This window comes from Phyllobates terribilis, unplaced genomic scaffold (genome assembly GCF_046119375.1).
Source record: "Phyllobates terribilis strain yellow unplaced genomic scaffold, ASM4611937v1 Scaffold_8__6_contigs__length_399053987, whole genome shotgun sequence".
Taxonomy (NCBI): domain Eukaryota; kingdom Metazoa; phylum Chordata; class Amphibia; order Anura; family Dendrobatidae; genus Phyllobates; species Phyllobates terribilis.
In genome coordinates, this window is record NW_027362768.1 from 144109525 (window position 1) to 144137266 (window position 27742).

Sequence of the window (27742 nt, forward strand, 5' to 3'; positions counted from 1 at the left end):
GCAGGAAGTGATCGGGCGCCGCCCTTAAGCAGCAGAGACAGACACAAACAGACAGCATGGAGGGAAGCCAGAGAGACATTCCGGACAGGAGATCAAGTGCGCGCTCCTGCACAGTGGGAAATGGACCACTATGCAAGGACGCCGCCAGGTATGTTACAGTACCTCCCCCCTTACGCCCCCTCTTCTTCAGACCTGCCAGAATCTTCCGCAGGGAATTCGAGGACCAGTCGTTCACTGGGTTGGAGGGGGACAGAGACTTGAGGGTAATCTCTGCTTCGAGGTACATCTTGTCAAGCTCACAGGAAAAAATAGACGGGTTATCAGGTACATAATGAGGAAAAGTCACTGTCTCTTTGTTATCTGGTGGTACCCCGGAGGATTCAGGAAACAACTGGAGGTCCTCCGCCGGGTCAGAAGAGTGCAGAGGCTCAGAGAAAACAACTGCTTCAGAGTACACTAGGTCGGACTCACTGGAAGAAGCAGGCGAGGTATCGGGTACCGAGTATAGGAAAGTCTCTGTCCATTCACCACCAGGTGGCACCCCGAAGGGTTCTGAACACAACTGGAGGTCCTCCGCCTGGTCGGAGGGGTGTAGAGACTCGGGAGTAACCTCTGCTTCGGAGTACACTAGGTTGGACTCACTGGAGGAAGCAGGCGAGGTATCGGGTACAGAGTATAGGAAAGTCTCTGTCCATTCACCACCAGGTGGCACCCCGAAGGGTTCTGAACACAACTGGAGGTCCTCCGCCTGGTCGGAGGGGTGTAGAGACTCGGGAGTAACCTCTACTTCGGAGTACACTAGGTTGGACTCACTGGACGAAGCGAGCGAGGTATCAGGTACAGAGTATAAGAGAGTCTCTGTCCTTTCACCACCAGGTGGCACCCCAAAGGGTTCTGAACACAACTGGAGGTCCTCCGCCTGGTCGGAGGGGTGTAGAGACTCGGGAGTAACCTCTGCTTCGGAGTACACTAGGTTGGACTCACTGGACGAAGCGAGCGAGGTATCAGGTACAGAGTATAGGAGAGTCTCTGTCCTTTCGCTACCAGGTAGCACCCCGAAGGGTTCAGGAGACAACTGGAGATCCTCCGCCTGGTCGGAGGGGTGTAGAGACTCGGGGGTAACTACCACTTTGGGGTACCCATTGTCAGGCTCACAGGACGAAGCGGACAAAGTATTGAGTACCGGGTGTAGAGAAGTCTCTCTCCATTTGTCATCGAGTGGTATCCCGGAGGATTCAGGAGGCAACAGGGGATCCTCCGCCAGGTAGTAGAGGTGCACAGACTCAGAGGTAACCACAGCTTTGGAGCATCCTTGGACATGCACACCGGTTAAAGAGAGAGAAGCATCTGATGCCGGGTGCAGGAAGTTCTCCTGTGTGGAGTCTGGATGGGCAGAAGTCTCTTCGGGCAGGAGAACTGGTGCACTACCCACGCACATTACCCATTGGGGTTTCTCCGGGATACAGGGAGATGAAGCTTCAGTAGGGACTTCAAGGTTGGGGTCAGGAGGTCTCAGGGAGGACAGACCCTGGCGTGACGGCTTGCCTCTACGTCTAGCACGTCTGGACTGCCTCTTGAGGTTGAGAGAAGTATTCTGGAAAGCGTAGTCACCCTGTGAGGATTCTGGGTGGGCAGTAGTCTCATTGGGCTGGAGGACTATTGCGCTACCCACACACATTACCCATCGGGGCTGCTCCGGGATATTGGGAGGTGAAGCTTCAGCAGGAGCCTCCGGGTTAGGATCATCGAAGACCATTAGAAAGGCCACCAGGAAGGCCATTAGGTCCCGGAGGATCGGATCCTGTGTTTCATATAGGGGGTTGATCCATTCCAAGGCATCACCCGCCAGGTAAGACATCATAAAGGCCACTTTAGCCCAATCGGAAGGAAAGTAGAGAGGGTAGGCCTTAAAGTGTAGCATGCATTGCTCCACAAATGCACGACACTGTCTTGGATCCCCATAGTAACGTGGCGGATCCGCAGGAACGAGAGCTGATAGATCCATCTGGACGGTGCGTAATTTCGCCTGGAACTCAGCTAAGAGAAAAAAAAATTATTTATTCATTTTAATGCATATATTCGCTGGAAAACTTCTCAGAGGGCGAAGGCCGTGGGGCTCAACGGGAACCATGGCCTGAGCATGCTGTTATGCACACGCCCGGGCTAAGCGGCGTGTGCGTGTGATTGGTAGTGATTCCACTGGACCGTGCCGGAGAGTGAATGCCTGGAGGGGCGTGACTAAGTATTCACCCGATCCGACCAGGGTCGCACGACGGCATACGACGCCAGTGCACCAAGGAGGAACCGAGCAGAGGGACCAGGTGCTACTCCAGGACAGACCCCGGACACGGCTGTTGACCCACACAGGGAAATACAGGAACAGGCTGGTAGGCTGGCACACAGACTGGAGGGTATAGGCAGGCACGACTGGTATGCAGGCAGGCGGGTATGCAGGCAGGGGGGTAAAGGCAAGCACAGCTAGAGTGCAGACAGGGAGGCACTAGCAGGTAGGAACACAGGCGGGATAGGACCCAGTACACACCGGGACTCAGGAACAATACAGGCAGAGGGTTACAGGCAAGCACAGCTAGAGTGCAGACAAGGCTGAGCAGGGAGGACAGGGCTCTGTTCACACGGAACAGACAGGAAGGGAAAGACAGAGCCAGATACTCACACAGTACTTGCAGAAGCAACAAGTAGGAGTTAGGTACGAGTTCAGACTCTGCAGAAAAAGGAAGGGAACGGACATAGAGGCAAAACAGGTAAAGGACAGGAGAGAGTTCAGACTGGAACTGAGTGTACGGAGGAGACCGACACTGCAGCGGGATACAGGAGCGGGTCTGGGAATACGGCCCCCAGAGAGGCGGAACGAACAGGCAAGGAGCGTGTTCAGACAGGACAGACCAGAAACAGGAGCGGGTCTAGGAAATCGGCCACTAGAAGGCGGAACGAACAGGCAAGGAGCGTGTTCAGACAGGACAGACAAGAGAACACAGAAAGGACTCAGTTCAGACACGGGAACTAATACCGCAAAGCAGGAGACATACAGGACTTAGTTCAGACACGGGAACTAATACCGCAAAGCAGGAGACATACAGGACACAGTTCAGACACGGGAGCTGATACCGCGAAGCAGGAGACATACAGGACTCAGTTCAGACACGGGAACTGATACAAAAAGCAGGAGACATACAGGACTCAGTTCAGACACGGGAACTGATACAAAAAGCAGGAGACATACAGGACTTAGTTCAGACACGGGAACTAATACCGCAAAGCAGGAGAAATACAGGACTTAGTTCAGACAGGCCTGGAAATACAGCCTCCAGGAAAGGCAGACAAGGAAACAAAGACGGGACCTGGCACCTTCAGAGTGCAAGCACACACTGAAGGAAAACACTTATGCTCAGGCAGGGATAGAAGGGAGCTGCTGAGCTATATACCAAGTGTCAGACAGCAATAGGCTGAGGACGCACAAGGGGAGTGACCCACAGCAGGTACAAAAAGCAGGAAGTGATCGGGCGCCGCCCTTAAGCAGCAGAGACAGACACAAACAGACAGCATGGAGGGAAGCCAGAGAGACATTCCGGACAGGAGATCAAGTGCGCGCTCCTGCACAGTGGGAAATGGACCACTATGCAAGGACGCCGCCAGGTATGTTACAACCCCCATCCTCCGCATACACTGCCCTGAGGCTATACTCCTCCCGTGGGGAGTTATGCTACGCTCTGCTGCACCCACAACACCAGCCTCAGCGGTCTGCCCTGGAGCGGCGGTTCACTCTGACCGCAATCCACGGGTGGCGTAGTCGGACATTTAAACATCAAAACCACATAAATAGTTCCGCCACTGGTTTGACCGCCCTGAGCCACGGAACCGGGTCGCCGCCACGGAGACTACAATCACCAGCATCCACCAAAAAGGGTCCGGCTCCGGGTGTCCCAAGGCCCAGGGGGCGCGTCAGAACATTTTCATCACCTTTCACAATCACCAATGGGACAAGGCAGGGATGTTCTCTGTCCCCTCTCGTATACATCCTAGTGACGGAGCACCTGCTCTCATCAATTCGCCATAACCCCAATATTAGGTGGATTGAGGTGGGAGGCACTGAGTACAAGTGCTCTCTATTTGCTGATGATGTCCTAGTATATATCACTCAATCACATATATCCATCCCTGCTGTTATGGCTGAAATAGATCACTTTGTTACATGGTCAAATTTTAAAATCAATGCAGCGAAGTCTGAGGCCCTCGATGTCTCCCTCCCCAAATCCATATAGGATTCCATCCAGTCCAACTTTCCCTTTGCCTGGCCCTCAAAGGGTATCAAATACTTAGGAATTCCTATTCATAGAGACCTCTCCCATCTATGTTATCTTAATTTTGGGCCCTTTATTGAACAACTCCATACAGACCACGGTTGGCAAGTTAGAACTGTAAGATTCACTACGTGCACCACTGGTATTTTGTGGAAAAGCACATGTAAGATTCTGCAACAGTCTCTGCTGATACTCCTGCATGCGTGCATCCCTTTCTATGGCAGGAATAATTTCTGCAAATTTACTTTTGTACCGGGGATCTAACAGTGTGGCAACCCAGTAGTCAGGATTATTTCTAATTCTCACAATTCGAGGGTCATGTTGCAGGTAGTGCAGCAAGAAGGCACTCATGTGTGTTGCGCATCCAGGAGCACCAAGTCCCTGTTGTGTTGGTGGCGAGGTAACAATCATGCTTCCTTCCTCTGTCCTCTCCCCCCAACCTCGCACAACAGAAATGTGATCAAGGTCTCCCTCATCTGATGAGTCTTCCATCAGTTCGTCCTCCACTTCTTCCTGGGCTCCTGCACCTTCCTCACTAGTTTGGCTGATACCATGCGCCCTGGTAAAACCATCTCCCCCACCCTCACATGCCTGCCGCCTTGGTGCTGCCGACCGTCTGGACCTTGCAGATGTTAGCCCTTCCGCATACAACTCCTCCTCCTCTACTTCCTCCACCTCCTCTTGTGCCACCACCTGACTCCGAATTCTGTTTAACATGTGCTCCAGCATGTAAATCACCGGAATAGTCATGCTGATAATGGCATCGTCAGCACTAAACATCTTCGTCGCCATTTCAAAACTGTGCAGAAGGGTGCATAGGTCCCTGATCTGAGACCACTCCTCCAGCGTGATTTGCCCCACCTCTGGATCTCGTTGGCCCAGGCTATACGTCAGAACGTATTGCACCAGGGCTTGTCGGTGCTGCCACAGTCGCTGCAACATGTGCAGAGTTGAATTCCACCGGGTAGGCACATCGCATTTTAGCCGGTGAAGTGGCAGGCCCAACGACTTCTGTAGAGATGTAAGTCGCTGAGCTGCGGGATGCGAACGGCGGAAGTGAGCACACAGCGACCGTGCCCTCTGCAGAAGGCCATCTAGTCTGGGATAGTGGGCTAAAAATTGCTGGACAACCAGGTTCAACACGTGAGCCATAGAAGGCACGTGTGTGACATTGCCCCGGCGAAGGGCCGCACCCAGGTTTGCAGCATTGTCGCACACAGCCTTCCCTGGTTTCAGGTCCAGTGGAGACAACCATTCATGAAATTGGTTCTCCAGAGCTGACCACAACTCCTCAGCTGTGTGACTCACATTTCCCAGACATTTCAATGTAAAAACCGCCTGATGACGTTGAGCCCTACTGCCAGCATAGTAAGGAGGTGTGCAGGATCCCTTCTGCGCAGTTAGAAAGCTTGTGGCATGACCAGACAGGCTTTGGGTGCAGGTGGAAGACCGAGAGGAGGTTGAGGAGGCAGAAGCAGTGGAGGAACTTTGACATAAAGAGGATTGACGCACAACTCGTGGGGGCGGCAAGACTTGGACAGCAGCCCCTTGTCCTGCTGTCACCATAGTTACCCAGTGCCCAGTCAGCGACATGTAACGCCCCTGTCCATGCCTACTCGTCCAAGTGTCTGTGGTGAAATGCACCCTGTCACACACAGAGTTTCTCAAAGAAGCGGTGATGTTGTGTGCGACATGCTGGTGGAGCGCAGGCACACCTTTCTTTGAGAAGTAGTGCTGACTGGGCATCTGGTACTGGGGCACTGCGACGGACATAAGGTCTCGAAAATCCTCTGTGTCCACCAGGCGGAAAGGCAGCATTTCTGTAGCCAAGAGCTTGCAGATGGTGAAATTCAACCTCTTAGCTTTCTCATGGCTAGGAGGAAATGGTCTTTTACTTGTCCACATCTGAGGGACCGAGGGCTGGCTATTGTGCTTAGACGGGGTTGATAAGGGTGTCCCCGGCAAACTGCCGGTCTGTGAGGAAGATGCAGGCGGACATGTTAGGTTGCCTTGATCCAAAGTGGTGCTATCGATGTCGGACAGCGCTCAACCACCTCCAAAGAAAATGATGACCTGCCAATCACGCTGGCTGTTGCGGGTAAAGAGGTGGCAGGTCTGCGCCCCAAAACAGGTGTGACTGCTGTCTCCCCAGTCACAGAGGATGAAGAGGCCGCGGATGCAAAAGATATGGCAGACGGTGGTTGGCCCGGCCGGCTAGGCCGCATTGTAGCACACTGAGCTTTCCACTGCAACTTATGCTTCATGTCCATGTGCCGGTTCATGCATGAAGTACTCAAACTATGTATTTTTTGGCCTCTACTTAGCTTTTGCTGACAAATGTTACAGATAACATGAGTTGGGTCATCTTTATCGATCTGAAAAAATGCCCAGGCTATGCAAGGCTTAGCACCCATGCGACCTGAAGAGCCACCACGACTTGTGGTGAGAGGCAGAGTTGTGTTTGAGGATGCAGTTGTTGACGTGCTTCCAGTACTACGTCTCTGTCCAGGAAGGCGCAACCTGACCTCGTCGTCACTAGCATCTTCCTCCACCTCCTCTGCTGACCTCATCTCTTGGCTGACTGTGGGTTGACAGTAAGTGGGATCTCCAACCTCATCATCATCACCCTGTGCGTTATCACACCCGTCGTCCTCAGAGCCAACCTGTTCCTGCCCTGACAAAAAACTAAAGTTGTCGCTCCAATCAGGTATTTGAGTCTTATCATCGTCTTCCTCATTGTCTCCACCAACAGGAGTTACAGTTTGGGAATGAGGGTCTACATTATGGTCAGAACCTTCTGCGTCTGGTCCGACTCATAAAGATTCTGGGCATCAGTGCAGATCATTTCCTCGTCTGGATTCACAGAAGCGCTGGAGTCGACCTCTGATTCCCAGGCTATAGTATGAGTAAACAGCTCTGCAGACTCAACCATCTGTTCTACCTCATACTCAGACGGGCAGCTGGAGATTTGGGAGCTGTGAGGAAGCAAGTGCGATTGGGGTGACACCTTTGAGGACTGGAGTATTTGTGATGTTGAAGTTGATGTGGAGGAGAGCCCACTTAAAGGAGCACTTGATATCCGTTGAAGCACCTGCTGTTTTTGTGCCTCATCTGGAATTTGTAGCGATTGGCGTGGCCGTAAGAAAGGGATCTTATCACATTGTCCGCTAAAAGAAGTAGACATTTTAGTTTGGCTGGAAGATGGTCTTTCTTCTGCAGATGTTACTGTTGCTTTAACACCTACCCCACGGACACAACCTTTTTTCCCCTTCCCAACACGCCTATTCCCCTTTCCACCAGCAGCAGGCCTTTTTCCACTCATTTTGGTGGTTAACTAATTCACAACTCTGGAGTTGTTTGCACAAAAAAACAATGGATGGGAACCGAGCAGAGCTGAGTGGCCAAACTGTGGTATTAGGCCAAAACTATTGGCTGGGTTAGATGCAGAAAAAAATTATATTCAATTTGCAACCTGATGGAGGTCAGTATAGATGGACTAATAGAACAAGTCCCACACACAGCTAGAAGCCCAAATATTTTTTCAGAGGTAGATGCAGAAAATTTTTTTATTCAGTTTGCAACCTGATGGAGGTCTGTATAGATGGATTAATAGAACAAGTCCCACACACAGCTACAAGCCCAATATTTTTTCAGAGGTAGATGCAGAAAAAAAATATATTCAGTTTGCAACCTGATGGAGGTCAGTATAGATGGACTAATAGAGAAAGTCCCACACACTGCTAGAAGGCCAAATATTTTTTCAGAGCTAGATGCAGACAAAAAATTATTTTGAATTTGCAACCTGATGGAGGTCAGTATAGGTGGACTAATAGAACAAGTCCCACACACTGCTAGAAGGCCAAATATTTTTTCAGAGCTAGATGCAGAAAAAAATTATATTCAGTTTGCAACCTGATGGAGGTCTGTATAGATGGATTAATAGAACAAGTCCCACACACAGCTAGAAGCCCAAATATTTTTTCAGAGGTAGATGCAGATAAAAATTATTTTTAATTTGCAACCTGATGGAGGTCAGTATAGATGGACTAATAGAGAAAGTCCCACACACTGCTAGAAGGCCAAATATTTTTTCAGAGCTAGATGCAGATAAAAATTATTTTTAATTTGCAACCTGATGGAGGTCAGTATAGATGGACTAATAGAGAAAGTCCCACACACTGCTAGAAGGCCAAATATTTTTTCAGAGCTAGATGCAGATAAAAATTATATTCAATTTGCAACCTGATGGAGGTCAGTATAGATGGACTAATAGAGAAAGTCCCACACACTGCTAGAAGGCCAAATATTTTTTCAGAGCTAGATGCAGATAAAAATTATATTCAATTTGCAACCTGATGGAGGTCAGTATAGATGGACTAATAGAACAAGTCCCACACACAGCTAGAAGCCCAAATATTTTTTCAGAGGTACTGTAGATGCAGATAAAAATTATTTTTAATTTGCAACCTGATGGAGGTCAGTATAGATGGACTAATAGAGAAAGTCCCACACACTGCTAGAAGGTCAAATATTTTTTCAGAGCTAGATGCAGATAAAAATTATTTTTAATTTGCAACCTGATGGAGGTCAGTATAGATGGACTAATAGAGAAAGTCCCACACACTGCTAGAAGGCCAAATTTTTTTTCAGAGCTAGATGCAGATAAAAATTATATTCAATTTGCAACCTGATGGAAGTCAGTATAGATGGACTAATAGAACAAGTCCCACACACAGCTAGAAGCCCAAATATTTTTTCAGAGGTACTGTAGATGCAGATAAAAATTATTTTTAATTTGCAACCTGATGGAGGTCAGTATAGATGGACTAATACAACAAGTCCCACACACAGCTAGAAGCCCAATATTTTTTCAGAGGTAGATGCAGAAAAAAATATATTCAGTTTGCAACCTGATGGAGATCAGTATAGATGGAGTAATAGAACAAGTCCCACACACAGCTAGAAGCCCAAATATTTTTTCAGAGGTAGATGCAGATAAAAATTATTTTTAATTTGCAACCTGATGGAGGTCAGTATAGATGGACTAATAGAGAAAGTCCCACACACTGCTAGAAGGCCAAATATTTTTTCAGAGCTAGATGCAGATAAAAATTATATTCAATTTGCAACCTGATGGAGGTCAGTATAGATGGACTAATAGAGAAAGTCCCACACACTGCTAGAAGGCCACATATTTTTTCAGAGGTAGATGCAGAAAAAAATATATTCAGTTTGCAACCTGATGGAGGTCTGTATAGATGGATTAATAGAACAAGTCCCACACACAGCTAGAAGCCCAATATTTTTTCAGAGGTAGATGCAGAAAAAAATATATTCAATTTGCAACCTGATGGAGGTCAGTATAGATGGACTAATAGAATGATGCTATGCCCAAAAGATTTTACTTCACTAGGTGCAGTAAAAAAATTGGTATTCTATACACAGGTGGTATATCTTGCAACACAGATAGGCTACTCCACTGACTAACACACTCTGCAATAGGCCAAAAAGGATTAGCTTTGCTAGATTCAGCCAAATGCTGTGAAAAAAACTTGCACAGCACTGGCACAGACCTGCCTGGCAAAAACTGATAGGAACTGATGTAACCTAGTCCTGAAAAGGACTCCAATTACAATTAGTCTTTACTCCCACAATCTATCTATTTAAGAGCACAGACCTGCCTGATAAAAGTCGTAGGAAATGCTGTAATCTAGTCCTTAAAAGGACTGCAATCACAACTATTCCCTACTCCCAAGCTATCTGTAGATTTGTCCGAAAATTGGCTTGAAATTAACAAGGTATAGCGCACACAGCAACAGCGGTGCCGTCTAACACGCAGCTGCAGTAGTGAGAAAATGGTGGCGACGGGGAAAATGGCTTGGTCTTATAGGGCAAGGACATGTGACATACACTGCCAATGACACATGCCCTTGCTTGTGTGAAAAAAAGCACTTCGCTCCGTGTGTGCGCTGCTGATAGGCTGACAGATTGCACCTCCCCACTGTAAATGCGAGAAAGAGAAAAAAAAAATGGAGATCTTCATTGTTCCTGCAGAGATCCATCCCCTGCCCCTCCCCCCGCCCCGCTGTACACTCAAACTGCGTATTAACATTAATTTTCATCATTACTGAGAAAATATCCAGTTATGATTTTGGTGCACGAACAGTTATCGAACATAACCTCGAACAGCCGAATTTTTCTCAAATTGTTCGTGTTCGCCGAACGGCTCGAACACCGCCCAAAACAGCTCGAATTTGAGATTGGCGAACAGTTCGAGTAGAACAGCGCTCATCTCTAAATGGGAGCACTGCTTTATCCCATGGCGGTGGAACGCCAGGATTTCTATCTCTTCCAGCTCCTCCGGGTCTTCTCCCCCGTCTGGCAAGTTAGGCATTCTGGACAGCGCATCTGCGTTTGCATTCTTGTTCCCAGCCCGGTACTTGATGGTGAATTCGTAATTAGACAGTCAGGCCATCCATCTTTGTTCCAGGGCACCAAGTTTTGCAGTGTCCAGGTGTGTCAGCGGGTTATTATCCGTGTACACAGTGAATTTGGAGGAGGCGAGATAATGCTTGAAGCGCTCAGTCACGGCCCAGACGATAGCAAGGAACTCCAACTTGAAGGAGCTGTAGTTTTCTGGGTTTCTTTCGGTGGGTCGGAGCTTCCTGCTGGCGTAGGCTATTACCCTTTCTCTGCCTTGCTGGATCTGGGACAGCACCGCTCCCAGTCCCACGTTGCTCGCGTCTGTGTGAAGGATGAAGGGCTGTCCATAATCAGGGTAGGCCAGGACCTCGTCTCCTGTGAGAGCCATCTTCAGCCTGGTGAAGGACTCATCTTCCAGCTTGTCCCATTTGAATGGTGGTTTCTGGTTCTTGGCCTTTCTGGACTGGCCTATCAGGAGGTCCTGCATAGGTGCCGCCATCTTGGTGAAGCCAGGTATAAACCTTCAGTAGTAGCCTACCAACCCGAGGAACTGCCGCACTTCTTTGATGGTGGAAGGTCTCGGCCAGTCCATGATTACGGTGATCTTGTCGGGGTCTGTTGCTACACCGTCAGCACTTACCACATGTCCTAAGTACTGTACTTTGGGCTTCAGCGGGTGGCACTTTGATGGCTTCAACTTCAGGCCAAAGCCAGCCAGGGCTTCAAACACTTCCGCCAGGTGCTTCAGATGATCCTCATATGTCTTGGAGTATACTATGACGTCATCCAGGTACAGGAGGACTGTCTCGAAATTCTTATGTCCTAGACAGCACTCCATCAACCGCTGGAAGGTTCCTGGGGCATTGCAGAGCCCGAATGGCATGCAGTTGAACTCGCTGAGGCCCATCGGGGTGGTGAATGCGGTCTTTTCCTTATCCGCCTCTGCTACAGGAACCTGCCAATACCCACTAGCAAGATCCAAAGTAGAGAAATAATTAGCAGATTTTAATGCAGCTAGTGACTCCTCTATCCTGGGTAGCGGGGATGCATCTTTATGAGTTATGCAGTTAATTTACCTGTAGTCTACACACATTCTCATTGTGCCATCCTTTTTCTTTACAAGAACTAATGGAGCTGCCCAGGGGCTACAACAGTCTCTTATTACCCCAGCCTCCTTCATCTCTCGTAACATCCCTTTGGCATTTTGGTAGTGTGCTGTCGGTACAGGCCGGTACCTTTCTTTAATGGGTGGATGGTCTCCCGTGGGGATATGGTGTTGAACCCCCTTTACCTGCCCGAAGTCGAGTGGGTGTTTACTGAAGACCCTCTCATACTCCTGGACCACCCGGTATACTCCTTGTTTTTGGTGTGGAGGGGTGGAGTCAGTGCCCACATGCAGCTTCTGGCACCAGTCCTCCATCTGTCCCTTGGAGCCATTATCCTCCGCCTGTTTGGATGGAGGTAAGGGTTCCACTGTCTTTATAGAATTTTGATTGACGGTGAAAAGCTTGGCTAGGGTGGCATACCGGTGCAAATGGACTTCTTTTTCCCCAATGTTCAGGATGCGGACTGGCACTCTCCCATGGCGGACATCAACCACCCCCCTGGCTGTCAAAATGGTGGGCCTACTGTCAGAGTAGACGGGCTCTACCAGGGCCTGGCAATCTCTACCCCTTAGACCGATGGCTGCCCGGCACCATATCAGCATTTCAATTCTTGGGGGCATGGCAATAGGGAATGGGTCACTCATCCTAACACTGCCAATCTCACCACCAGACAGTTCTACCTGTTGTCTTTTCATCAGGGCTCTGATCTCTCTTTGTAGAATCCGCTGCTGGCTGGAACTGGCGGTCTCCGCAACCTGCTGTAACAAGACAATTATTTCTGCAAGACAATTTTCAATGACATTAGTGCCTAAGGTTATCATGGGATGACTTTCTCGGCGATCAATGTCGACAATAATCAGTCCTTGTGCTGGCTGTTCAACTTTGTCAACCTTTATGGTCACTTCTTTGAACCCCACCTGAGGTACGGGTTGACCATTGCTGGCATAAATGCTCAAATGTTCATCTGAACGGCGGGTGATGTCAGAGTCAGTCCAGTACCGTTTGAAAAGAATGTAGGGGATGGTGGTCACCTGGGATCCAGTGTCCAGCAACGCCCTCATTGGAAAGACGTCCAGCACGACAGGTAGGACCGGTCGTCCTCCCACATATTTGTCTCGCCAGCTTGATGGGCCTGGTGGTCTTATGCCTGGGGGTTGGCCCTCTGCCCCAGGTTTTGCCCGTTTAAATGACAGTACCTTGCATAATGTCCTGGCTGGTTGCAGCGGTGGCAGATGGGTTGTCCGTCCTGGTCGTAGCGGTCGCTGTTCCTCCCTGTGGATGGTGGAATCCTCTTCTGTCGGCACCACGGGACGTCCTCCAGACTGGAAACCAGCTGGATCTTTCCTTTGGGAGACACCTGCAAGGATTGCACAGTTTTGGTTAGCGCAGCTACACTTTTAGTTAACTCTTTGACCTGAAGGTGCAGGTCTGTAGACGGGGCGTTGTCCAGAGTCTGTGCATCAGCTCCTACAGGCTCCGGGGAAAAGGGTGCCACCTCCTGGTGGTAGGTGATAGCTGGGCGCCGGTGAGCTGTAGCGCCACCTGGTGCTGGTTCTCGTAGCACCCGGATGTTAAATTGCTCAGTTAACAGTCTGTTTTCATCACGCACACTGTCAGGGTCTACCTGTTTGATGGCCCTCAGCGCCTCCTGCAGGTTTAAAGCATAGTCCCGTACACTGTCCTGTGCCCATTGTTTGCACCCATAAAACTTCATCTTTATCTCTGCTGTAGTACGGGTGTCAAAAGTGTCCTTTAGGCGGGCCAGTATCTCTTTTACAGTCCCTTTTTCTCTGGTTGACCAGGAATTTACTTCTCTCTGGGCTGCACCAATCAACTGGCCTATAAGGATGCTCACTTTCTGCTCCTCGGACAGGGGGTATACTTTAAATAAACTGCTTAGTCTCTCCTTGAAGTCACTCAGGGTGTACGACTCTCCTGAGTACTGGGGCAACCACGCTGCTCCCGGTATATAAGGCATGGTGAATGGCATTACCGTGGCAGCGGCCACGCCGGTGGTTGAAGTTCCCTCCATATCGGGGGTTTTCCTCCTCCCCAGTGAACCGTGGCCTACCTTCCTTCTCTTTTCTTCCGTAGGCCGCAGTTCCGCAGGTGATGATCTCCATTGAGGACCTGGCGTCGCATGCGTCTGACGTCAGCGTTCGCTGTGTCTCCTTCCAGGACCTGGCGCTGCGTCAGTGCGTGGGGCGGGGATTTGGACTTCGCGCGTCTTCAGCGATCACGACCCTCTTCTTGACGCGCGGCGACCCGAAAATGGCGGACAATGGTGGGAAAACGGCAACAGATGGCGGGAAATCATCACCACGGTATGCGACACAGTCTGTGAAGGCTCGCAGTACCCGGTGGTAGCGGGCATGTAATCCTGTCGACTACGCCAAAGTTGACGCGCCCCCTGGGCCGTGGGGATACCCGGAGCCGGGCCTTGTAGATGCTGGGGGTTGTAGTCATCATGGCGGTGACCCGGTCCGTGACCCAGAGTGGTCAAACCAGGGTAGTCTATGTGTCTCGGTTATATATAGTCCGACTACGCCACCTGTGGGATGCTTTTATTGAGAACCGCCGCTGCGGAGCAGTCCACTGAAGCTGATGGTGTGTGCAGCAAGGTGATGTGACTCCCCACAGGAAGAGTGGAGCTTCAGGGCAGCGTGTATGGATGATGGTGGTGATAGTGTCTGGATCAGTAATGATAACACGGAGTCTTTGCAGTGCAGTCCTAGGGTCTTTACTGGTGGCAATTATATAGGCCCCAACGGGAGTACTTGCTAGGGATGAAGGCCTGGTCAGTCTGGGAGCAATCCTAGAATTCCCCTGGCCAGGTGGAGTTGTAGGCCTGCCGTTCTGACTGTACTCTTTGGCTATCCCGCTTATAGTTGTGTTGTAGCCCACGTCCCTGAGTGTGACTTGCTGTGCTCACCCGTATGGCTGGTGACTCGGATCCCGTGTATTCCTCGCTCCTCTGTGGCGGTACTGGTCCTTTCGTGTGGCTGAGCCTCCGGGCTTCTGTTGGGCCAGGAGACCTGCAATCCCCTGCCCTGCGGTATCTGCTGCTGGGCCTGAAGGGCCCCATAGCCTCGGACTCCGGTGTCCGGTCCTCTGTGTACACTGGCCAGGACGAGCTAACTCCAGCTCCAGTCCCTGGCTCCTTGCTCCTTCGTGTCCTATCAGACTCCTGACTCTAACTAGACTGCGATTCTTCTTCGTCATCTGAAGTGTGGACGCCAGCCAGTCACAGGCCGGCAGTGACGTCATACTCCGGCGATGTGTGCACTGACGTCAGCTGCCGACCTGTGATTGGCTGGCGGCTGTTAACTGTAATAGATTTAAAGTGAACCTGCGTCCGAGGATGCAAGTTCAGTTCGCTGGAGCCCGGTGAGCAGAGGGGGGGCCCCGTCCGGGCCCCTCCGCTCACCGTGCCCCATACGCCAGTAAGGGCAGTAATGCCCTGATGGCGGCCCTTGAATTGGATCACTCTATTCTCACACTCTGATCAAATTCTGCATAATCAACTCTATTCTCTCTGATGAGAGAACCTACGGCTGTCTGCACCTGCCCTTATAGATAGGAATAACCCTTGACTAGTAGGTAAATGGTGAAACAAACAGCAGACACTTTTGTCCTGTGTGGCAAGACCTGGTACTATAATGGGTACTAGTTTAATCTTTCCTATAGGACCTTATCCCTAGTGTATTCTCCTGAGAATCAGATTGGATATTGGATTAATTAAGTGGCAGTAATATAGAGAGAGGCACTGGAAATCCGCCCACTGGACCTGCTGCGGATAGGGGCAGTAACCAATAGCTGCGTGAAGGAAAGGCTATGGGTATAAGTGTATATAAAAATATCTTGACCCAATGAAAAGGTAAAACGCCACTTACTAATCATGGGTATAAGTAGAATCTGCGCTGGTCCTAGTGGGACTCAGTGGTTAGAGGCAAATTTCAAAAAATGAAATGGAGATAGAGGTATGAATCCCCATACTTGTTACCTACCAGGAGGGTATCCAAGCCTCCACTTTTTAACCTAGAGTTTTTTCACCCAATCGTCTGATAAATAAACAGTTTTTATTTAAATTCATACCTCTATCTCCATTTCATTTTTTGCAATTTGCCTCTAACCACTGAGCCCCACTAGGACCAGCGCAGATTCTACTTATACCCATGATTAATAAGTGGCGTTTTACCTTTTCATTGGGTCAAGATATTTTTATATACACTTGGGTACACGTCCAGAGACATTCTTTTCCTCCATATTACAAAGCAGTGTTTTACAATCAGTCCTTGTTTTGCGGAAAACACCAGAGAGATTCCATCATGTAATAGAAATGTTTATACTAAAATCACAGCCATGTTATTCTGTTGTCTCCTCATTCTACCATTTTTAAAATATTACTATTACTTACCAGCACAGCATGGATTTTAGACATGAAACACTACTACAATGTAGTCATAGATTACAAAGACGTGTGCCTGACTTTATGCCATTCTCCCTGTAACACCTTCTCCTCACCCAACTTGATTGACAGGTCTAAGGTCTCTCCCTATACTCAAATAGAGAGGGACCTGTCAATCTAGACTAGGTAGGACGGGAGAAGCCATCAATTACCCACCCAAATCATTATTCTTCAGCTTCTAGTGTAAAGTACTTCCCTGGCTGAGGTTTTCTTTGGAAGCCCTAACCTCCAAGCAGATGGATCCCTGTGTGTGTCCACTAACGTTCTTTACTTTTAACGTCACTCTCAAGGTGACCTCTGCCGTGTCACGGTGAAGCTAAGGACTCTTCAAATTCTTGGAGAATAAACCAGACAGTTTTAGAAAAATAAATGACGCGCACCCTGGGCCGTGGGGTACTCGGTGCCGGGCCGGTCGTTGCTAGGGGAGATGTCACAGTGGCGGTGACCCGGTCCGTGACCCAGGGTGGTCAATCAAAAGGGGAATATTTATAGGGGATTTATGTACAGAGTTCGTGACGCCACTTGTGGTATGCGGCTAAAGGGAGCCGCCGCTGCGGAGCAGGTCCTCTGGAGCTGATGTTAGTGCAGCAAAGCTGGTGTGGCTCTCCACAGGTAGAGCTTAGCTCCAGGGCAGTGTAGATGTTATTATAGGTGATGCTGGGCGTTGTAGTGCAAGGCTGATGGCGCAGATAATAATCACAGAGACAGTGGGGAGCAGTCCTCAGGGTATTTACTCACGGTTTTTGCAGTCCAAGTTACAGGTACCAATGTAACTTCCCTCGTCGTGCTGCGCTTACTCAGGGAGGGGTTCAGCCAATCCTCAGATATATCCGGAGTACTTAGCGGAACCCCCTTCTGTGTGTTCTCTCTCTGGCCATCTCCCTGCACCTCATACCAAGTGTCCCAATCCGGTACCCGCGAGCCTTGTCGGGCGACGTCTGTTCCATCCCCGGGGTCCTCTATGGCTACCTTCTTGGTGAGACTGATATGGACTGTTGGCTGCAGGACTTGAAATACTGCAGCCTCTGGTTTCTAGTTGAGACATACAGTCTCCCGCTAGTTGAGGGACCAGTCCCCTTTGTGTGGCCTGACCCCTCCACCTCCTGGTGGATTTGGGCGTACGGGTGGCCTCCAGCACTGCCCGTACCCCTGGCCCTCTGCCTGAATAGAGCTCCTGCAGAGCCCTGCTCCTCTCCTCTCCTGTAGACTGTTCTGACTGGACTTAACTGAACTGAACTCTACTGAACAAGATGGCTTCTCTATTTATACCTTTCTTCATGTGCTCCCCTAAGCTACTTCCTCCACCCACACCCACTACATAGCCCCTCCCAACAGCTAGGGACCCGGGACTGTGCTCTCCCTTAGTAGCAATCTCGCCCTACCCCCACTGTGGGTATGTGTTGGATGCAGGTGTTAGGGTCCCGAGCTGTGCTCCTTCCTTACCTGAGAGTGAGATACCACACCTCTGGGTGAGATGCAGTACCTCTGTGGCGACCGAACCCTCAGGGGCGCCACATAAACTCTTCTTTACAAGTTGTTGGAACTATATACAGATAGTAACAAGTACAGTTCTTGAATACATTTTCTTCTGTCTCGCAGGACAGAGGCATGTACATGGCAGTTATAGACAGCGGCACATAACTTGTGAACGTTGCTGGCGTACAGCACTCTACGCTGGGGATCTCCCTCTTCCTGGTACAGGTTCACAAGGGTCAATGTGTCTCGCTGTGACCACAGCACCCTAAATGGAATGTGTAAGAAAAGGTGTAAGGGAGCTCTCTCTAGCTTCCACCTTACTGACGTGCTCCAGCCTGGCTGACCCCGTATGCCTTCACTGCAGATCTCCAGGTCTGGCTAACACTTCACCTGCACTCTGAGACTCTTCTATTAGGTTCCCCAACTTGCCTTGCTGTGAAGTGATTCTGCCATCCCTGTTGCTTGTTTGTGATAAGGCTTGCTACTTCTCTACAATATTGGCTATCTTTAGCACACACCCGCATACAGCTCTGAGAATCCTATATCTTCTGTGGTTTTCTACCAACTATCAACTGACTCTCAACCAGGAACTAACACCCAGTTCCCTATTACTCCTCCCCATCTATGGGCCGGCCTTACAATTAACCCTGTCACCCCTGATTAACAGGAACTGCAGCCTCTAGGAGGAAAAAAACATGCAATACAATACATTTTGCACACATTAAAGCAACAGAGGTCTTCAGAGGGGTGTTACGCCATGTTCTCCATCTTTACACCAGGGTACTTATTAAACCTTGTTTTTTCTAAAATGCTGTAGCGTTTTCAAAAAAACATAGAAAATTGTATTTGATTAATAAATTTAACTTAAAGAAGCACTTTCAACAACATTTTTATCCTATTAATATATTGCAATCATCATATCATCAGAAAATAAAAAACAGATTAGAAAAAAAATTGAGTGAAATAAGTGGAGAGTGAAGAAATCCTACAAAGAGTGTCTCTCACTCCAAAGGACTAGACACATGCGCATATGAACAACTTCTTGATTTTAATGAGAACAAAGTAATACCCCATTTCCCCTGCAGAGGCGCTGTAGGGAAGTTGGACACTTACTGTTGGGAAATAACACATGATTGAAAAGGGGTCCCAGTAGCAAAGCATTCTCAGATCAACACTTCTTTGGGTTGGGAAATCATTCTAAGATAAAGATCCAAACCTGGGGACCCCTTTACCTGTTCCACAGCAACCAATCATATTTTCTTTCTTTTCAAATCTCGGCAAGGAAAATGGCATACACTCTCCAGGGCTGTGTGTTCCTCAAGTAGATATACCCAATTAATTCTTTATGTCTCATTACCCAAAAACCTTGGATTATATATGAAATAACGTAGGCTATATAGTCAGCAAAAATAAAATCAAAGAAATTATTTCCCCCCCAATCCATTTACAGGACTTTAGACAACACATGACACATCTTTATTTCTTTGCTATTTATAGTGCTGTTTGCCATAATATGTATTTTTGTTACCTTTTCTCCTGAATCTGGCATTATTTTTGTTTTGCTTCTGATCCTATCCATTCCTGAGATATGGCCCCCTATTACCTGTATATAAATCCTCTCATGTTCGCAAGTAGGCAAGGTCCACAACTCTTTTCTGTGGGCATCTTCTTGAGTACCCCACCCACTTCATTAAAAAGACTAAATTTACACACAGGGAAGATGGACCCATATCTCAGCCAATAAAAAAATAAACAATGCCAGATTCAGGAAAACTGTGGTATTTAGATTAGATTTAAAAAACAACAACATATATTTATGTGAATCTTTAAAGAGGTTTTTCAAGACTGACAAGACATTTTTGGCATCTTAGAAAGCTCCTTTACATACTTTTATTTATGTGATATTTTATTAACAAATTTGTGGCACTGCCATGGGAACGACATGCGCCCCCAATTATATTAATTTATAAATTAATATACCTTCTTTGTAAAAAAGAATAGAATTATATACAGAGAAGAAAGGGAAAAATTTCAGGAGCAGTGAGATGCAGGATCCAAGAGAAACATTGCCAGATTCAGGAGAACAGGTAAAAAAATACATATTTATGGTTAGGGACTGGACATCTACAACTGGTAGAGGGGCCAAAGGGCCCCCTGTGGCATCAACGGCTGCGACTTCTGCACCTCCTATAGTTACACTACACTGGCCAATGCTAACATGAATATAGCTCATAATGATGAACATCTTTTATAATATCATACATGCTATTTTTGTTTTGCATTGCAACATTCATATCTTCTCAACCCAAGCCCCAGTCACATCACCTTCACTGTCCCATCCACCCAACATGAAGGGCACAGCTTGGTCAGGGCCGTGTTTACTATGAACACACATTTAATGAAGTGTTGTGTGGAGGTTATCTCACATCAAACCTTTCCCCATGAGAGCAGCACCACTTGTTTTTCCTGCAGAGATGTTCAGTCATCCAGAGAGGCCCCCACAATGCAATGCAGTTTCAATTGAATTTACCTACATTACAAGTAGATAAATCTCAGCTGATAATAGTGTCAGTGTGTAATTATTGTGTAAGAATACCATATGGCAGCAGATGAAAAAACTGTGGGTCTATAAATGTAGTCCTACAGTAACTTCGTGCTCACAATTTTGCCATGATCAAGAACTTTAAAGCTAGCCATACTGATAACTTTCAGAAGTTTTACAACTATCCTTTGTGTTTCTCCATAAACATGCATGCTTAGCTGATTTTATCAAAACTGCAGCAAGCAACCAAGTAAGTGACACATTGCTGGAATCAGAGTCTCTGCCCCTACATCATGCAGCTTTCAGATGGGTAGCAAAAATCTTGTGACAGATTCCCTTTAAGAGATAGAGGCAGCAGAGGTGAAAATGCAGGATACAAGTCATACTGAAAAGTGACTTGAAAGTATGTTTACCTTTAAAATCTGGCTAAAATTATCCAAAAAAAGCAGAAAAGACCAAACAGACTTATTTTATTTTTCTCCAGTTTGTGAGCCTTTAACATTAACAATTGTCCCACCCTGGGCATACTTTTCTTTTGATTATATCTAAGTTATTATTTATTATTTTTTTTAATTCTACAACATATTTTCTTACTTTTTTTACTATTATATTTTATAATATATATTATTTGTTTAATGACTCTCAGGCTATAAAGCAGACAATTACATTTTATGCCATCTGCGTAGTAATCTCCTTATATAAAGTGGTTCCGCTAATAACAAAGAAAGTTATGTTTAACATATATACAATAAAGGTCATGGACTTAAAGGGGTTGTATAATTTAGAAAACCCACCTTCAAATACCTTATTAGAGAATTAAAGGGGTTTTCTATCTCTGATTTAAAAAAAAACACTAGCCACTGGGGCTTTGTTATGGAAATGCACATGCACATTAGCAACAATGAACAGACTCAAACCCTATATTTTGTATTGAAGCATCTAATGAGGATGTGCAAAGGTTATTGTGAAGGCAAAGGGAGCAGGTCAGCTGAGACATCACCTATTGTGATTGGTGGATCCTGTGTTATCTGCTATATATAGAGGTGTGACCTATCATTGTAATCCTGCCTGTGATCATAAAGAGCCTGCTGAAAACTCTTCCTGAATCAATAGGAGTCTAAAAAAGGCCCCCATGGCCAGTGTGAAAATTGCAAGATTACTAATTTTGTTTTGTGATAAGAAAAAAAAAATATATTGACTTTTTTTAATGCATATAACACAGAAACCTAATTTAATAGTAATAATAATATAATAGGTCATTTTCTGATGACACATTCCCTATAAATTATCTAGTCATATACTTGCCACTTTGGCTAATTATCTTGCCTACGATCCTTATTAGTCATGTGTATAAAAGTTACAGTGGATACAATAAATACTCAAGCCCCCTATAAATTCTGCCATGTGTTGTGACGGGAGCCTGACTTTTGAAAATAAAAATGATCTAGGCGTCCATTGAGCTGGTCATCATCAATGATCAAAGTCTGATTCGTCCCCGAGCACTAAACTCTCCGTCTCATCCTTCAATCCATAGTAGAGGTCATCAATCTCAGAGTCATGGGTAGGACCCGGCATGAAGGAGGCAATTACTGGTTCTTCTTTACTGATGTAATGGTCATCATGGTGGGGAGATAAATAGCTTTCATGTTTCACCTTGGGATGGACTACTTTATGGGACAATTGGACTTTGATTCCTTCTGGTACAGGTTCATCAATGAGGTCGATTCCTTCTCCAGAGATCGGACCTTGTAGCTGAGGCAGAGAGTTCCTCATTATCGGCCGGTCATTCTGCCAATCATCACAGCTGTGAAGAGATGAATTACTACTTCTGCCATCTTCAGATGCTGTTAGGTTGGTGTCTTCTTTAAGACAGACAAGGGGTGCAGAGTGGCTACAGAGAGAAAAAAATAATCAATCAAGATTGGACCTTACAAGGAAATATCACTGAGAGTCTTTCTATGTCTGGGATCTAGTGAGGGAACTCAACAAATGCCTCGCAGTCATGTAGTCGATCACACGTGCACTCCTTCATTGAGATTAAAGGAAGTTATGGAATCTTTTGAGATCCCTTATTAACGTGAGCTAGACCATTCTTTTAGCAGAGGATGTGCTGGTATTGCAGATTAACACCATCGAGCTGTGGCCAATTTTTGTTTTTGCACTTTTGTTTTTACCTTCCCTTCTTCCAAAAGCTGTAACTTAAAGGGGTTGTCCAGGTTTGGTATGAAAGTCTGCAATCACTCTATGTGACTGCAGACTTGCAAATCCTTATAGCATGCACAGATTCTCCAGTGCCAGCGTTAGTGGGTGGTCATGTGAGTTTGAGATACACATACTTCCGGTTACATTACAACTAGACGATGCTGCGCATGACTAGTACGAATGTGGCAGGAAGTATGAATACGTCATACTTGCGATCACATGACAGCCCGCTCCCGACGCTGGAACTGCAGAATCCTGACAGAACGCACCAAGTCTGGAGTCACATAGGGTGACTTAAGACTTTCGTGCCAACCCTGGACAATCCCTTTAAAATGAGGGAAAAAAAATTCAAGTGTAGTGAAATTTTCTTGTTGTTGTTTTTTTTTTGTTTGTTTTATTTCGGCATTTATTGTTTGGGTGAAATAACCTAGAGACATAATTCTCCTGGTCTGTACAATGACATAAACACCCAACTTATAGTTTTTTTTGTTTTATTTATTTAAGAGGTGAGAATAATTCAAAACTTTGTTAAAAAAGTTGGTTTCGTGTCATTTTCTGAAATAACTTCTTTATTGCATGGCGAGCTGTCGCTTTTATTAGTACTACTTCAGGGTAGATACAATGTTTTTTTATAGCATTTTTTTTGGGGGGGGGGGGCGGCAATCGGAAAATTACATTTCTACCCAGTTTTCTTTTTTTTCCTTTATGTCATTAACCCTACAGGTTAAGTAATACGTTGATAGAGTGGACTTTTACGGATGTGACAATACGAAATATGTTTTAAATGTATCTGTGTATAAAGAAAAGTTTTATTTTTAAATAGTTTTTAAAAAAACGTACTGTTTTTCAATTCGTCAGTACTTGTTGTCACGTATGATAATAGAGATTTTTGTGTTCATGATCACTTTCCAGTAACTTTCCAGTAAGTTGTTGCTACGTACCAGTTGGCTTCGACCATCTCGTGCTCCTCTTTGCAGACTGAGTTCCCGTGTATCTCCACCTTGGCTTCTACCTTGGCCTGTGAATCCCCCAATTTTGACAGCAGTAATGGAGGAACTGATTGGACCAAGTCGTCTTCTCCGGGCTCCTCCACTTTGATGTTAATTTGTTCATATGATGGTAGAGAGGCTTCATATTTCGCAGCATCTTTACTGCTTGTGTAAGGTGTGGTAGCCCTAATAAGACATAAATGCAGAACAATGGTCCAGAGCATTATCATATAACCCATGTCTTAAACACTACCATGTGCCTATTGCAAAACTTTAAAACTGACCTAAATCAGCCATATTTTTTTGAATATTCAGGTTAAGGTAAATGGGAAAAAAATATTGCTGAGATTTTTCACTAGGTTGAAAATGATTTTGGACAAAAATATGTGCACTAATTAATTAGTGCAAACTATTAGCTAATGCTTATACCAGCCCATGGGGTTCCTAGTTTCTATGGTGCCAAATTTTTTATGCTGGCAATTGCAAAATTTGAAGTAGCTTGTTTTATTTCTGCTAACTCATAGGTGGTTAAGGGCAGTAGCATTAGGGGCAAAGAGAGTCCTGGTGATCAAGGTGACCCTAAAGTAACATGAGAAGACACATCACTCTTATAAATGTCGTATCGTAGATGGGGACCTGTTCCAGATGCTACATTGGGGGACAGAAGCTTCAGGTTACGACTGAAGTCTAGCCACGGATAAATAAATTTTCTGCCGCTATTGATAAATGGTGACTTTCTCCATTCTCCACATGTTGATGATGTGACCCCCTATTTGTTAGAACCTTGCTCTTAGGTTTTTTTTTCCTTTGCTGGTCACATGACCTTGTTGGCCTATTTAATCCTGCTCCGCCCTTCTGGCTTTGCTGGACTTCATTGTATATCTACTTTCTAGCTAGCCTGTGCTCTGTGTCTTGCTCTGTTAGTTTGCTTGGTCTACTGACCTCTATGTTCTATATATTTTGTTTGTTCGTCTGTCTGCTACTATTTCTGTTAGGAGGTGTCCCATATTCCTCCCAGTCCTTAGTACTTGTAGGGATTCCTTCCCCACATCTATAGGTCTCCGTACAGACTAGCTTAGGACTTTAGCAGGTCTGATCGCAGGATCAGGTTCCCTGTTACATCGTAGGGATTAAGCTGAGTTCTATCGTAGGGACAGATCTCCTCTCTTTCCTTAGCTCTGGTAGCAGAACATAACACTATTAACATATTCCACATATTTTGGAGGTTGAACTGTGCCCCATTACCTCTTGGGCCCCTGTGCAGCTGCACAGGTTGCACCAATGATATGTCCATCTCTGTCTTTCCCTGTATGATTGGGACGGTGACCCACGTCCTCTTGTAAAAGGCATAAAAATTAGCACTAAATAAAAAAGCTCCATATCTCTGGAACAGTGTGGCGGATTATAAAATAGTAAAAAATGGAAAACTCAGGGGAGCAATGGGAATAAAATAAGAGCAAAAACTGCCCACTTTTTACCTAATGACAGGTCCTATTTAAATAGCAGAAATTTTCTGCTGTCATCATATCATGTTTCTATTCTATACACACCACCTTTCTCCTGAATTATCTCTGATAATAAACTTCCTTGTTTTCACCCCGGTTTAATATGATGTGCCTGCTAGATAAACTTCTACATAGTTTCCATTTTACACGTCGTAATAATGTTTGACCTTGGAGTAAATGACATGAGGAATAATCTGTAGGAATACATTATGTAAAGTTCATCATTTAGCCGGCTAGAGACATACCACTGCTTCTGAGGGATTTCAGGATTAGCAAATGCAGGAGACTTCTGTGAGAAAGGGACAGTTTCCATATCCACTGGGACAAATGTGATCTGTAAAAATATTCCGAAAAAAAAAAAATATACATATATAGAAATAAAAAAAAATTAAAACATTTGCAGTCTAGCCATTTTTTTGCTAGTAGTAAAATTATTTTACTGCACTTTAATAAATCATGCACACAATGATGTCACACCACGTGGACAATACACACAGTGATGTCACAATATCGAGGTAGGAAACACAAGAAGAACACAAAACATGATGTCACTTGCAAGAAATAACAGACACGATGATATCACAGTGCTTGGGTAACAAACACTGCGAAGTCATAGGTATTAAAGTGATGACATGGAATGGGAATAATGCACACAGTAATGTCAAATTATGTGGATAGACATGACAGAACTGTGATAATGTTGTCACATAAGTGTAATAACAAACAATGATGTCACAGCACATTGATAACAAAATGGTTATTATACAAGTTAATTTAACAGTATGGGAATTATGGATACAGTGATGTCACAGCATGGCGATAATAAACATATGGAATAACACACAGTGATGTCACAGTACATGGATAATAAACTTTGAAAAGTCATAGGCATCATAGTAATGTCACAGTACAGGAATAATACACACAGTGATGTCAGAATATGGGGATAATACACAGTGATGTCAGAATATGGGGATAATACACACAGTGATGTCAGAATATGGGGATAGCGCACCCAGTGATGTCACACAAAAAAAGGGTTAATAAAAATAAAAAAGGGGTTGTTGTACAAAGAGGTGTCACAGTGTGAAAATACTGCACACACTGATGTAACCGTATGGTAATAAAGCACACAGTGATGTCACATTATGTGCACAGTCACAAAAGTTGGATAATGTCACAGAAAAGTAACAGTACATTGATTATAAACACTGTGACTTTATATAAAAAAAAGAGTTATTAATCTATAAGGTCCTATGACAGACATATCCTATATTACACAACTGAAACAGATGCAAGTTGGTACCTACAACATGTGCACGAATAACAAAAACTAGAGAGATGACCTAACAGGTGTCACAAACAGGTTGTATCGCACTGGAAATTGATATCACACCTTATTAAAAGTTTAAACATTTACAGAAAAGTTAAAATGTAAAAACTCTAAATATTTTTATACATTTAACTATACGGCGATTTGGTTGTAACAAATCAACTGGTGTTATTATGTGTGCATGTGCACAACGGTCTCTGAATCTTATTATGACTTTAAATGGTCACTCTCATTTCAACAAACTTTGTTCACGGGACACATCATAACAGCTAGCCTTCATCCACTAGATCAGAGATAATTGTAGAGGTAGAACCTGCAGAAGGGAAAACTAGTGACAAATGCTGGATACAAGTCATACAATGGGCAGAAATAATGTTATTTATTTATTTTATTCACTTATATAGCGCCATTAATTCCACAGCGCTTTACAGACTTCATCATCTCTGTCCCCATCAGGGCTCACAATCTAAATTCCCTATCAGTATGCCTTTGGAGTGTGGGAGGAAACCGGAGAAACCAGAGGAAACCCACGCAAACACGGAGGAGAACATACAATCTCCTTGCAGATGTTGTCCTTGGTGGGATTCCCCATTTTCACAAACACAACAGATTATTCTAAAAAGTTACCTGGAAGGACAGGTAAACTTTAATAGGTTATCTTACTACAAAAAAAGGTATAAAGTGTCTCTAAAGTTATAATATTTACAAATAAAAAGAAGCTTCTCTTCTAATATTACTGCTCATCCCTAAAATCTTTAAACATACAAGAAATATCAAGAGCTCAATAGTATATGAGACTGTGCTCCTACCTTGGGGTAGCACTGACAGATGCTCCAGGTGATCCCTACAGACACCAGTAGGACCCCCACACAGCAGAATGTGATGTATATCTGGGGTTTATCCACACTCATAATGAACATGCCAATCATTATCAAGAAAAATCCCAGGACGATGAGCCCGTAGCGGAATGTTTTATCCTCTGCCATATTCTCCAGAAGAAAAAAAAAAGTTTCCCTAGGGGTTATTAAAAGTGAAGGCGTCCAAGTAAGAAAGATGGAATTAAAGCGACAGGCACAGAGGCAGTGCGTTCCTGCTGTACTTGCTGATCTACAGTTAGTTTCCACAATCAGACTTAGACCGGTCCTGACCAAAGTTGATCCAGCCAGTTCTAAAAAGTATTGAAATGAATGCAAATAGTCTCCTGAAATTTCCACTCCAGCGATGCTGCCCGCCTCTGTTTCACCTTCCCTGGAGGTATAAATACCCAGGAATGTCTACACCTAAACCTGTTGTGTATATAAATGAATGACTGCGCACCTCTGCCATATTAAATTGTACCTCTGTAAATCTTTACAGGAGTTTTCACTTTTTTTTTATAT

General features: G+C 45.7%; 2 protein-coding genes across 3 annotated transcripts in view; both read right to left on the reverse strand.

The window, feature by feature from the left end:
* PCSK9 (proprotein convertase subtilisin/kexin type 9) overlaps window positions 1-18381 on the reverse strand; it is an 87153-nt gene extending 68772 nt beyond the window's left edge. Inside the window, exon 1 of one of the 2 annotated variants that reach the window (XM_073643404.1) lies at window positions 18222-18381. The gene's annotated coding sequence lies outside the window, so the exon portion shown is untranslated. The remainder of the gene's footprint in view (window positions 1-18221) is intronic. The other variant, XM_073643408.1, reaches the window with a different exon arrangement.
* A 2381-nt stretch (window positions 18382-20762) lies between these two features.
* Window positions 20763-27654, reverse strand: BSND (barttin CLCNK type accessory subunit beta). The gene is made up of 4 exons (XM_073642619.1): window positions 27173-27654; window positions 25276-25364; window positions 23478-23711; window positions 20763-22225 (listed from the first exon to the last, which is right to left on the reverse strand). The coding sequence occupies exons 1-4, from the start codon at window positions 27347-27349 to the stop codon at window positions 21805-21807; spliced, it is 921 nt and encodes a 306-aa protein (XP_073498720.1). The 5' UTR covers window positions 27350-27654; the 3' UTR covers window positions 20763-21804.
* Window positions 27655-27742: the final 88 nt, after the last annotated feature.

Excerpts from the sequence above, each read along its gene's own strand:
- BSND (XM_073642619.1), bottom strand. The coding sequence starts at position 27,349 with ATGGCAGAGGATAAAACATTCCGCTACGGGCTCATCGTCCTGGGATTT. Across the intron at positions 25,365-27,172 it reads TCTGTCAGTGCTACCCCAAG|ATCACATTTGTCCCAGTGGA; the intron begins GTAGGAGCACAG and ends ATATTTTTACAG. Across the intron at positions 23,712-25,275 it reads GAAATCCCTCAGAAGCAGTG|GGCTACCACACCTTACACAA; the intron begins GTATGTCTCTAG and ends ATGTCTTATTAG.